The 12,076-nt window shown below is 44.7% G+C and overlaps 1 protein-coding gene and 1 long non-coding RNA gene across 3 annotated transcripts in view; one reads left to right on the forward strand and one right to left on the reverse strand.

Annotated features, from left to right (window-relative positions):
* The window catches only part of Epas1 (endothelial PAS domain protein 1), an 83,030-nt gene that overhangs the window by 41,853 nt on the left and 29,101 nt on the right, over positions 1-12,076 (forward strand). For both annotated transcript variants that reach the window (XM_020182984.2, XM_020182983.2), the window contains 3 exons: positions 2,336-2,526; positions 10,552-10,703; positions 11,359-11,443. In XM_020182984.2, coding sequence (XP_020038573.1) covers positions 2,478-2,526; positions 10,552-10,703; positions 11,359-11,443 — 286 coding nt within the window. In that variant the 5' untranslated portion in view covers positions 2,336-2,477. The remainder of the gene's footprint in view (positions 1-2,335; positions 2,527-10,551; positions 10,704-11,358; positions 11,444-12,076) is intronic.
* Positions 330-5,305, reverse strand: LOC141414807 (uncharacterized). The gene is made up of 3 exons (XR_012439676.1): positions 5,211-5,305; positions 1,648-1,680; positions 330-800 (listed from the first exon to the last, which is right to left on the reverse strand). It is a non-coding gene; the product is annotated as an uncharacterized lncRNA (long non-coding RNA).

Below are 12,076 nucleotides of genomic sequence, written 5' to 3' on the forward strand. Positions count from 1 at the left end.
TGTTGCTAATGTCATAACCTATGCTGGGACCTCTTTGCCCCAGGATGTCTTCTTTAGATGCCCCTCATGATGAGGTTATGTCATGCTGTTGTCAGGGACTCCAAGGGTTAGTGGAGAATGGAATCGAACATCTCTTACCTGAGTCCTATGCCCAAAAGTGTGATGTGTCCAGTGTTAATAGCCTGTCCTGCTTTCCTCCTTCCTTTCCTGTGCCAGAGTGCCTGCAAACCTTTAGCATCTCCAACCCCCTCCATCATAGGTCAGGATTAAGATGCAAATTTGAGAAACTAAAGTCTGGTAACAAAAGCAAAATTGCCTGACGGGAAGGTTCTGAGAGGGAAGATGGGTGTGGGGCTCAGGGAAGTGGAATCAAGGAGTGAGGAGAAAACAGGGTAGTACGAAGAAAACAGACAAAGGAGACAGGCGAAGAAAAACAATTTCACTCATTTCACAATTTCTCTGAAGGTTCTTCTTGACCGTCAACAGCTGTTGGAGGATTCCTTCCACAGTCTGAGTATAGCATGCGTAATCCACCCAGGGAGCTGGACGTTCTGTCTTTGTAAATGAAGTATGTCGTAAAGTCAAAACAGTGCTTCTGCCCCAAATCTTGAGGGGTTTGCAAGGCGTGTCAACATTCCATGAATCCCAAAATACCGATTTTCTGTCCAGATAACAGGCGACTGCAAAGCCAAACAAAGGGAGAGGCAGTCCCTAGCTCTGGCAATCTCACAAGGCAGGGTACTGAGCAAGCCGGAGGTGGTCGGATTGAAGGCCTTGAGAGCCCCAAATTGCACTGGACACTTTTCACAAAAATAAAAAACAAACGTTATTTCTTTGTTAAACAAGCAATGTAAGCTATTTATAGAAACATGAAAAAATACAGATAATCACTAGAGAATAAAAACCTCCCCTAACCTCACTACCCTGCAACTGCTATCAGTTTTGAGTAGAGGGAAAGACAGTCATTGATGGCTAAGGGCCCCGATACTGGGGCCCTCTTGTTCAGGCAAAGCACTACTTCCCCATTTATTGTCGAGTGGCTACAGATGAATTATTTAGCTAATATAGAATGTTTCCCTCATCTGTAATTAGGGACATTTATAATCATAATAATAACAACACTTCTTCCGAGGATAGTTGTACAAAGAAGCAAACATAGTACTGCTTAAAATGGTACCTGGAATATGTTAAGCACTATATGTGTGATTGCTGTAAGAATAGTTATTAATTATATTTCTAGACTTTTCCTATATAATGTGTAGGAATTATTATGTATAATACCTAATTTCTATGAAAATAGGATGGTCTTGTACTATATGGTAACTTTTTTATTCTCATGACCATCTTTTTATGAACAGATTTTAAAATTAATATTAGCTAATTATTGATTTCTTACAGCTAGATAGGCCTGGTGCTAAAAATTTTACATAAATATCATATTTAGTCCTCACAATAACTCTGTGTGGTGGGTACACTATCATTCCCTTCTTACAAATGAGCAAACAGGGGCTAAGCACATTTAATTTTACCTTACTGAGCTAACGAGCAGAGAAGTTAGGATTCCAACCCAGACATTCTTGCTTTACTTGCTTGTATTAGAACTTGACACAGGCTTATAATAAGATCCAGGATTTCTTTAGAACTTACCCAAAAAGGCATGTTTTGTGTGTGTCATCTTTGCTGTAACAAAGAGAAAAAAAGAATACAAGATGGGCTGGTAACTCTTGACAGGCTTGCACTTTAGGACTGCAGCTGGAGGCGTCTGACTAATTGTTCTTCTTGGGCTATACTGGTGTTTTTAGTCTCTACTGTAGAACTCACACTCTGATATGAAATGGGACCTAAGGTCCAGCACTGGGCTTAATTTTTTTCTGAGTCCATCTTATACAGAAAAAGAGAAACTTGAAGCAGGTTTTCATCTTCTTCAGAGCTTTCAACAGAGTGAGTCATCTGAGCCACTGACCATAACTTCTTCGCCCTTCCTTTTCTATGCCTTGGACATTGACCCCTGCCCCCAGATAACCCAAGACAGGTCCAAGACATTGCCAGTTAATTAATCAGCAAATCTGTGCTGAACCCCACCACTTGAAGCCCTGTTCTGGACGTAACAGAAATGCCAGAGAAAGGCATCTAAGAAGACACGAGCACATACAAAAGTATAGAAAACAGCTTAGAGCAACTGGTGCATGGCTCAAACAACTAGTGTGAGCCCAGATCAGTTCAGTGGCAGAGTTGGCCACACGGTGGTTTAGAGTGGCCACAGGCATGTCTTGACCAGGAGTGCAATAGGATGACAGTGACATTTTAGAGACTAACCCCTTGTCTCTCAATTTAGGAGCAGCTCAGAGAGGAGGAAGGAGAAGTCCCGAGATGCTGCAAGGTGTCGACGCAGCAAGGAGACTGAGGTCTTCTACGAGCTGGCCCATGAGCTACCCCTGCCTCACAGCGTAAGCTCCCACCTGGACAAGGCCTCCATCATGCGACTGGCTATCAGCTTCCTGCGAACACACAAGCTCCTGTCCTCAGGTGAGGCTAGCAGATTCCCTAGGCTGACGCAGGCGGCAGCCTTACCAACATGTCCCTACAAACATTGCCCACCCCCTGCTGCCAGAGATGTGAGGCCTTCCACCTAGACACCTGCTCTACAAATGTCCACCCACAGAAAGGCCATCACCAGTGCTTTGTTCCTTCATGTTAAACATCTCCTCTCCAGCAATGGCTTTTGTAATGAGTGTAGCCTAGGAGGAAGGCAAGGATAGCACTGAGCCAAAGCAAGGGCACCTGGAAGCAAGGAAGACAGAGGGGGCCCGAGAGAACCAAGAACAGGTTTTGTTGATGGCCAATTCTGTTGCATCTAGATCCCCTGTTCCACACTAGGTTGAATCTGCTGGAAGAGTTTTATTCTTGTCTTCCAACCAGCAGAAATGGCGTGCCCATTCAGTCTTTTTCCTCTTTTAAACCAGTTAGGCCAGGCAGATCATTTGGTCTCTCAGAACCTTTCCTCACCTGTAAAATGGGGTTTTAAACATGCTGACTGCAGAGGATATCTGTGAGAATTTACAGAGACGATAGCTTAGCTGTGCTCATTTCTACTAGGGAGCTCCTACTAGGGATGCCCCAAGCATCACCCCTCCCCAGCAAACCCAAGCATTCTTACCCTCCCTAGGATCTCTGCAACCCACAGTCCTCAAAAATGTTCTTTCCTCAGAGAGTTACATTCTTCAGAAACCATTTCCTGTTAGTCTTGACCAGGAAGAGGCAACCTGAGAAGTTTTCCATTTTCAGATCCTATATGACAATCTTGTCTAAATTTGTTAGTTCTGTAAGGAAACTAAGCAGTGTGTAGCTGCCAGTTGGGTGCTATAGGTGAGCAGTATCTGAAGTGATAAGTGAGGGAGGCAGTCAGAGGGAAAGGGATTTTGCAACTCATTTTCAGCTTTCCTGAGTAAGCATGGTACCGTGGAGACGGGTTAGTTCTGCCATCCTGTTATGAGGTGGCTATTCTGGGAAAAAAAAAAAAAAAAACCCTAAGTAGAGAGAATCCAGTGTGAGGCAGGGAGGCCAGACCAGCCTGTGCTATTCTGGGTCTTGAGCACAGGAAGGATATGAGAGAAGAGGATGACCGCTCAGGGACCCAAGAGCTGAAGCCTGTGCTGCAAGATGAATGGGCTGAACATGCTGTCTCAGAAAAGAGCAGATAGAAGAGAGCAGCAAGGCAAAGACGGTGTGCAAACAGCAAGGCAGTGGCAGATGCACAGTCACCACTGCTGCAGACTAAGGTAACCACAGGTGGAAGCCCTGCAAGGCTGTGGTTCTGGATAAAGGAAAGGCTCCTAGAGCCTTTGTCTCAGGGTACCTGTACTTCTTCCCTTTGAAGACACCTGCCTTCTTGGAAAGCTGAGAAAGACAGATATGGATTTGCAGGATTCTACAAACCTGGTCAGTTAGAGATGTTGACAAGGGCCAGTGGATCTTAGGGAGGAAACCAAAATCAAAGCCAGGTAACTAAGAGGGCCTGAGTAGGAAGTTAGGCTCTCTGAGCATACCTGCCTGGGTGTGTGTGGTGTGAACCACAGTATGCTAGATGTATCCACAGAGACAGGACCAGAGAGGCCTCAGCCAGACATCACACACTCCGACTCTGGCTAAGTAACTATTGAGCTTTGTGAACACAGACTGCCCGCCCTCTGGCCAGCCCCAGCCCCAGCACCACCAGAGCCCTCAGCATGTCAACTCTGAACATCTCTGTCCCAACAAAAGAAATGTAAGAAATGATACAATGTTTCTACTTTGGGCCATCTGCTCCTATTGTCCTTGAAGAAGTTCTCATAAAATGAGCACAGCCTAGGGGAGGACAAGATGGCCTCTCAGCCCTCCCTTTTCTATCTCCTCTTCCAGGATATTGCCATACATTCTGTGGACCAGTTGTTGAAGCTGTTTTCAGAAATTGTATGCCAGACAGCCTCTTTTTCTTTTTAAATCATGCTTTGCTTTTTAAAATATGTATACCATAATGAAAAGGAGTATAAGACTTGTGAACAGATAGCCCTGCATTGGAGTTTCTGTCTTTTCTCTTGCAACTTTGTAAGCATTTCTTTCCCTTTTTAAATCTTATTTTTCTCTTCTGAATATAGAGAATTATGGTACTTACCTATAGTGTTGCTAGAGGATAAAGATGATATGCTCAATAAGTTATAGTTTAGAAATAGGAATTATTATGAACAAGTAATAAGAATAGGCTTTTGAAGAAATGATGTAAAAGAAAACTCGGGGCAAATCCTTACTATCCTCTTACCTACCTTCCAGCAGTTTCTATCAAAATGTAAAGTTGTGCAGGGCTGTAATCCCAGCATTTAGGAGGCAGAGGTAGGAAAGTCAAAAGTTAAAGACTGGCTGGTGGGATGCTGAAGTGGTAGAGCACCTGCCTAGCAAGCATGAGGCCCTGAAAACAAACCTCAGTACTGTCAAAAAAAAAAAAAAAAGTTAAAGGCCAGCCTGAGCTACATTGGGCTGGGCATGTAGCTCAGTGGTGGAACACTTGTCTAGCATGTACAAGGCCCTGCATTCCATCTCCCTCTCCACACACACACACAAATTGCCATATTTTTCAAGTCAAAACACACCACAAATTCATTATTTAAGCATTTCTGACAAAGGTGAACAGCACCAATTTTGGCTTACTTTATAATAGGAAATAGCTAGTTACATACCTCAGAGTTCAAAAGGCTAAAAAATACCAGGTTTGGCTTTAGAAAAGGTTCTTCTTTACTTAGTAACATGCTTCCCTTTGATTTTCACAGTAGGCTGTTGTGTGTGGGAATGTTGGAGAGGAAACCTCAACATTGAGAAATTTAGGCTGTGGGTTGGGGCTGCCAATTGAGATTCATATCACAGGAAGCAAACTGAAACAATGGCTTTATGATATCTGCTTCCACGCTGGGCTGAGGACAGAGCACACTCTGACGGGAACATCGGTGGAAATACCACTTGATTGTCTTAAATCCTCTTTCTAGACAAGCCATATGAGCCATGACTGAAGAAGGGTCACTTCTGCATTCTGAAGACATTAAATAACCAGTTCATGTCCAAAATATACTTTTCAGTCTAAAATTAATTTGGATGTCCCCAAACTCATACCTGGTAAAATCAGAGCTGGAGATGAACATGAAGCAATGTTTCTAGAGAGAAATGTCAGGCTTATTTTTGATTCATGGCATTTGCTTAGTGAAGACATAGCGTTTGCAAGAGATTATGATTTCCTGATCTCTACACTGCGAAGAAAAGAGGCATTAAAATGTGGGACAAGTGATTTTAAAGTTTTGACTGTGACCTTTCCATGCAGGAAAAGTGACAAGGAAAGCAAAACTGTGGCAACCGATGTGGGTTTTGGTGCCTTCTTATGCCCCACTTTCAGACTTGTTTTCCCTGGCTCTCACCCCAACCTTTTCACTGTCCCACCCATTGCCCCACCCACACTCCAAATCAAGGCCTTTTTCTGTCCTGTTTGGAAAGAATCCAACAATCTGATTCATGCAAGGATGTTAATGACTGAGAGCAGCTAATGTACAGTCTCTTCTAGAAATAGTGACCTTGGTTCAGGTCATTCCCTTAAACCAGAAAAGTCTAGTCAGCCAACAGGTATTTGCTGAACCCAGCCCTGTGCTACACTTGACGCAGGGTAATACACAGGGCAATAGGATAAGCAGATATTGAAAGAACAAAGGCATGAATCTCCAGTGGTGGACTTCTGGGGCTCTGCAGGAGCCCGGCAAGATCATCTGGACAGATCCTTCTGCCAAATGTGTGAGACAGCCCCATCCTGCCCATCTTGGCTTAAGGTATACCTAATGATCCAACAGGTGATCCCAAACTCCTTTCCTTGTGGCTTGACTGGCACCATGTTTGTTATCAGCATATAGGCAGAGACTGGAGGCAGCCCTGGTGGGTCTAGGTACTAGGAGGGGAGAAGGGAGAACAAGTTTAGTCAAAGCCCTTGAAAGGAAAGACCCTGTGATAATAACTAAGTGCCAAGCACATCTGACTAAGGAAGACCATATTAGTAGTTTTAAGAACAGTCAGAGTAGTCCTGGAACAGTCAGAGAAGGAACTACAGAGGGAGAATGACTATTGTGGGCTAAGATTTTAGCCAGCATCCTGACCAGCAGCACCATTGGGACACTGGTCTCAGAGACCAGTCAGAAGCTACCTGTTCTGCCACCTGCCCACTCACCCCAGATGCCCAGCTCCCACTGCCCATGGCATTCCGCCCCACATGGGTGGTACTGCCCAAAGGAAATGAGCAGTGCTCCGGAAAAAGTGCTCCAAAACCTTGGCTGCTTGTATCCTGGCTGTGGGGAGTCATCAAAGCCTGTTTACTGGGACTATTTTTAGCATTAAAGAATCTCGTTGTGCTTCCCAGACTGAGCATTGGCCTGGGAACAGTGACTCTGCTTTACACCTCTGCCCCTCTTTTCTGGGGTTGGACTCCAAAGGGTCCTAGGAAGCAAGTAACTAAGACCCAAGATAATTGAAAGATCTAGTAGGTTCCTTACTGAGCACCTACTGTGGGCTCACTCCTCACCTTATTCTACACCAAGAGTTTATTCTCAATTATTGTGTAACCTTACAGTTGTCTGTCTTTGTGTTCCCCTACCAATCTGTCAATTCCTTGAGGGACAGGATTGATCTTATCCTTTGAGTATCTCTGATTCTCCCTATGACAGGACTGTGCACATAGGAGGAGGCACTTTTGAACAGATTTCTTTGTACCCAGCACAGTGCAGACACACAGTGGAAGCTTAGTGATGGTGCACTCATCAAGTGTGTCTTGCCCTGTGCCCAGCACCAAGTTGGATACGTGCCACCTGTCAGGAAAGACCTGATGAATATTCACAGGGAAAAGGCAGAGGACTCCAGCACACGTGACATGAGCATCCTAGCCCACAGGGGAGGGTCTGACTCCAGGCTCCAGGCTGGGAGTGATCAGGCTAGGTTCCTTAGAAGTCCCAGGAGGATAAGCAGGTGCTGCGAGAGCAAATAGTTCCACCAAAGGAAGAGGCCCCGCCTGAGCCTTGCTGCCCCGGGGTCCCTGGGGGCAGTCTGCTGGCTTCCTGGCCCTCCAACTATTGTGACTTCAGTTCCAAGATGTTCTTTCCCTTCATGCCCCCAGAACACCCTTCTCCCTCCTTCCCTTCGAAGTCTAGGCCAGTGACTAGCCACCATACCCAACTTCGCCACCTCCTGGAAACAAGTGCATTGGGCCCAGTGAAAGCCTGTTTGGCTGCATTGGACCTGTTAAAAACAGGAAATTTTAAGCAGAACTATTTCCTCTGGGCCTAGTTAACCCAAATAGGTTGTCTTGGGCTTACTCCAGATTTTGAAGTCAGTGTTACCACTGAGATCAAAGTAATTGAAGAGAAAATATCTTCTCAGTAGGCCACAGGGCTGGCCTCTGCTTGTCTGGAGCAGGTGACCGTTTACCTGGTGTGACTTAAATGGTGCTAGAAAACCTTTCCTTACCCAATCCCCAGATCAGGCGCCTCCTGCCAGAACTGGCCTGATTCCAAGCACTGGAGTCACTTAAGGGCCCTGGAGTTAAGGCAATGGTCTTCAGTGTGTGGTCCTAGGAGAACAGCTTCAACGTCACCTGAGTGCTTGGTAGTAATGTACATTTCTACTGAACCAGGAATTCTAGGGGTGAGACCCCCTCCAAGAGCTGGTGCTCAGTGGTACCATTAAACTTGTACAGTCTTGGAAGATTGCACAGTTGGAAGGGCCTTAGCTTAGTTTTTCAACAAGAGGTCCTATATTTTTACTTTGCTCTAGGGCCCAGAAATTATATGGCAGCTCAAAAATCTTCATTTCAGCCCCCCATCCAGATAAACTGAGCTACCTCACCATCTTTCCTAAAGCCCCTTTTTAAATGTGGATGTTATGTGGGGGAGCTAACAATAGCAGCTGCAGGTCTCCTGGAATGTGCGCTCACCCTCATCAGTCCAGCTGACTAAGAAGTCCTCATCAGTTAGCTGGCAAAGAAAAGATAAGTCAGTGGACACCCTAAGTGGGGAATGATGGTTTTCCACTTTGTAGGATAGCTGTCTGGACAAGGGTCTGGAGGGAAGGAACTTCCTAATTGTGTACCACCATTTTGGTAAAAGGAGGGAAGGCCACAGGAGACCGCTCTGTATAGCACAACTCTTGACTCTAAAGGCCAACCTGTCCCTGCATAGGCCCTGCTCTGTTCCTCTTTAGAGATGGCAGCAATGGGACTGCAGCATGTTCTCTGGGCCTATGTCCTGAAAGGTGGCTGGTCTCAGTGGTACCATTGAAGTTCATTGGTAGGAGCATCTCTTCATTTGGATCTGTTCTTCTTGAACTTACATTTTTAAGGGCTCGTGGAAAAGCAGAAATGAAAAATTAATACAGTGCCCTTGAAGAAAGCCCATTCATCTGTGCTGCACAGCATTGATGGTGCCCCTTGCCAAGTGACCTGTAAATTAAACCTACAAGAATCTCCATTTGGTTAGTGAATATTAACTATTGTAAGTGAGAAGCTGTTCTCTAAACTTCTTGTCCTGTAAATCAAGAAAGGCATTTTTGGACTGATACTCGTGCTGGATGAATACAGTATGTATATGTTTGGAGTTAAATAAGGATCCAGGAGAAATGTATGTGAAATAAAGTCTGTGGTCTGAGGATAGCAATGAAGGGCCTGGGGCCTGTGAGTTCTTTTGTCTGGGACAAGAGCTGAGTTTACATTTTTCAGGTAGCAGAGCTCTACCTGATAAGCCAGAGTACTCAAAGTAGATGGTTTGGGTAGATGTTTTCCTAAGCTACCCCTAGCAACCAGCTCTTCACCGGCCATTACAGTGGTAGCCTCCCTCACTCTGCACCTCTGGGCTTCTGCTCGAAACCCTTCTGCATCTACTGTCAGATAAATCTCAAAGCAGTGATTTCAGTTCTGCCTTCTTTGCTCTTAAACCCTCTCCAGGACACTGAGCCTTCCTCATCTCTGAGATTGGGACATGGATCCTCCTCTTCAGCCATATAGGCCTGCTCAGTCCTGGAAGGGAGCCCACTTCATATGTTTTCCAGGGTCTTCCCAACCCTTTTCAGCTTGGAAAGCCCTTCTCTTTTCATCCTTTCACTCAAAAGAGTGAAATCTTTTTTTATGAATCTCCTCAAATCCCCCCTCTTTGGAATAGTCATCTCTGCTTGTCACAAAAACAAAAAACAAAAAACAAAAACTTCCTCCTCTGACCCCTCCTTGGGTGCCCAGCTATGATGCTTTTGTGGGTTTTTTAAGCATTGCATCTCTGTGTGCTATACAGTTCCCATCTAGACTTTGAGCAATCTGAGGACAGTGACAGTATCTTTGAGCAGATGGGGGAAAGAATTCACAATGTTGATACTGTTTTAAACATTTTATGTATTTATTTAATCTTTACTATTCAAAGAAATGGAAAGTATTGTCCCTACTTTGCTAATGAGAAAACTGATGTTCAGAGAAGTTGTTACTTACCCAAAGTCATAGCCAAATAGAACAAAGAATAGAAACTGTTTGACTCCAAAGTCTATAAATAGTTGAATGTGGCTTCTGGATTCAGCTTCTGGAGCTTGCTATATTTCTAGCCTTTACAACCTTGGGCAAATGGCTTAACCCTTCTATGCCTCATCTGTAAAATGAGAGTCATTGGGAAAGACTTCATAGAATGCTTAGTGCATTAATGCATATTAATGTAGCTCAATGTACATTAGCAGCTAAAATTTCTGTTTCTGCCACTACTGACTATTGTATCTATGACTTCTACTACTGCTCTTACTACTGGTTTTCACTGTAGCCACTCTGTCCACGAGCCCATCAGGGTGTCCTGTATAGTGTTGCTTATCTAATGCCCTGATGCTTAGGCATGTGGAAGACAGCTGGCAGTGTACATTTCCAGAAAAGCCCATTTGATGCCCTCAAGCCATACCTGGCAGCTATAAATCCCTCCAGTCACATGTGTCTTACACCACATTCACGCAAGCTGCCCAATCTTACTCTCTTTCCAGTTTGCTCTGAAAATGAATCTGAAGCGGAGGCTGACCAGCAAATGGATAACTTGTACCTGAAAGCCTTGGAGGGTTTCATTGCCGTGGTAACTCAAGATGGTGACATGATATTTCTGTCAGAAAACATCAGCAAGTTCATGGGACTCACCCAGGTGACACCCTCCTATACCTCTTCAAAAAGGGAATATGTAACAAAAAGACATTAATGTTTCAGGGAAGCAGAAGGGGGGCAAGAGAGGGTGATGGGGGTTAAATATGATCAAAGTACATGAAAATATCATAATGAAATGCATTATTTTGTAAAGTAATTTTCAAGCAAATTAACATCAGAGGAAGATTGGTGAGAACTATATACTGTTTTGAAACTTTTCTGTAATCAGTTCAAATTTTAAAACAAAGTAGGGAAAATATTTCCATTTGGGGGTGGAAGTTAGTGGAAGGTATTGGTCACAGTCTCTCTTGACCTTTCCCTGCCCACTCTGACCCTTGTGGTTCTCAGGCCACAAGCCTTAGGCACCACCCTCCCATCCTTGGAATTGGGTTTGGCATTGCTGATGGCCATCCTGATGGGCAGCTTTCTCCTGAATAGATTAACAGGACAACCCTCATGAATCAAGCCCTATCACCAGCAATAGTCCTCTAGTACATCCATATGTCTTTGGACCTAACACTGGCCTGGAATTTTGAGAAGAATTATCTGATCTGATCTCCTCCCTATCTCCAAAACTGGAAGGTAGCTCAGCTTCCTCTTGGAGCCTTTCACTTCAGTGTTAGAAATAGTGAAGTCTAACTTTGTTTTTGAAACAGGTAGAGCTAACAGGACACAGTATCTTTGACTTTACTCATCCCTGTGACCATGAGGAGATCCGTGAGAACCTGACTCTCAAAAATGGTAAGGCATTCCTATGTGTTTATATCCTCTTGTTCCACCTGGGAGCACATCTGTCTTCCCTTTATCTACAAGCACAGGAGAGATGATTCGTGGCCATGATGATGCCAGGAAAAACTGGCCTCCATAAAAACCTTCAGTGGCACTGGCCTGCTTATGGGTATGTAGCCTGGGAGATGAGGTTGAGGGCACTCAAAGGAATTCAGAAATAGCTCCTGCTGGCCCCACATGATACCCAATGTCACACTACCAGGGCATGCTCTAAAGTCTAGATCCTGTGTCTAGGAAGTTTTGTCATCTAAGACTAGACATCTCTGTCAAGTGACACCACCCAAACCAATAACCTCATCTGTGACAAAGTACTCATGGAAGCTGTTGCACTTGTCTATTGCTGTGTAACAAACCACCCAAAACACAGGGCTTAAGCAATCGTTTGATTCTCTCTTGGGTTTCTGTGAGTTCTGTGGGCAGGACTCTTGCTCCATGTGATATGAGCTGGACTGCAGTCATTTGGGGTTGGACTAGGCTGGGATTATCAAGATGGTTCACACACAGGTCTGGAGCCTGTGGCTGGGAAGCAGGTGGCTGCACCTCTCTCTCACTCCATGGAGTCTCACAGTAGCCCTCTCCACACCT

Source organism: Castor canadensis, chromosome 12 (genome assembly GCF_047511655.1).
Source record: "Castor canadensis chromosome 12, mCasCan1.hap1v2, whole genome shotgun sequence".
Classification (NCBI taxonomy): domain Eukaryota; kingdom Metazoa; phylum Chordata; class Mammalia; order Rodentia; family Castoridae; genus Castor; species Castor canadensis.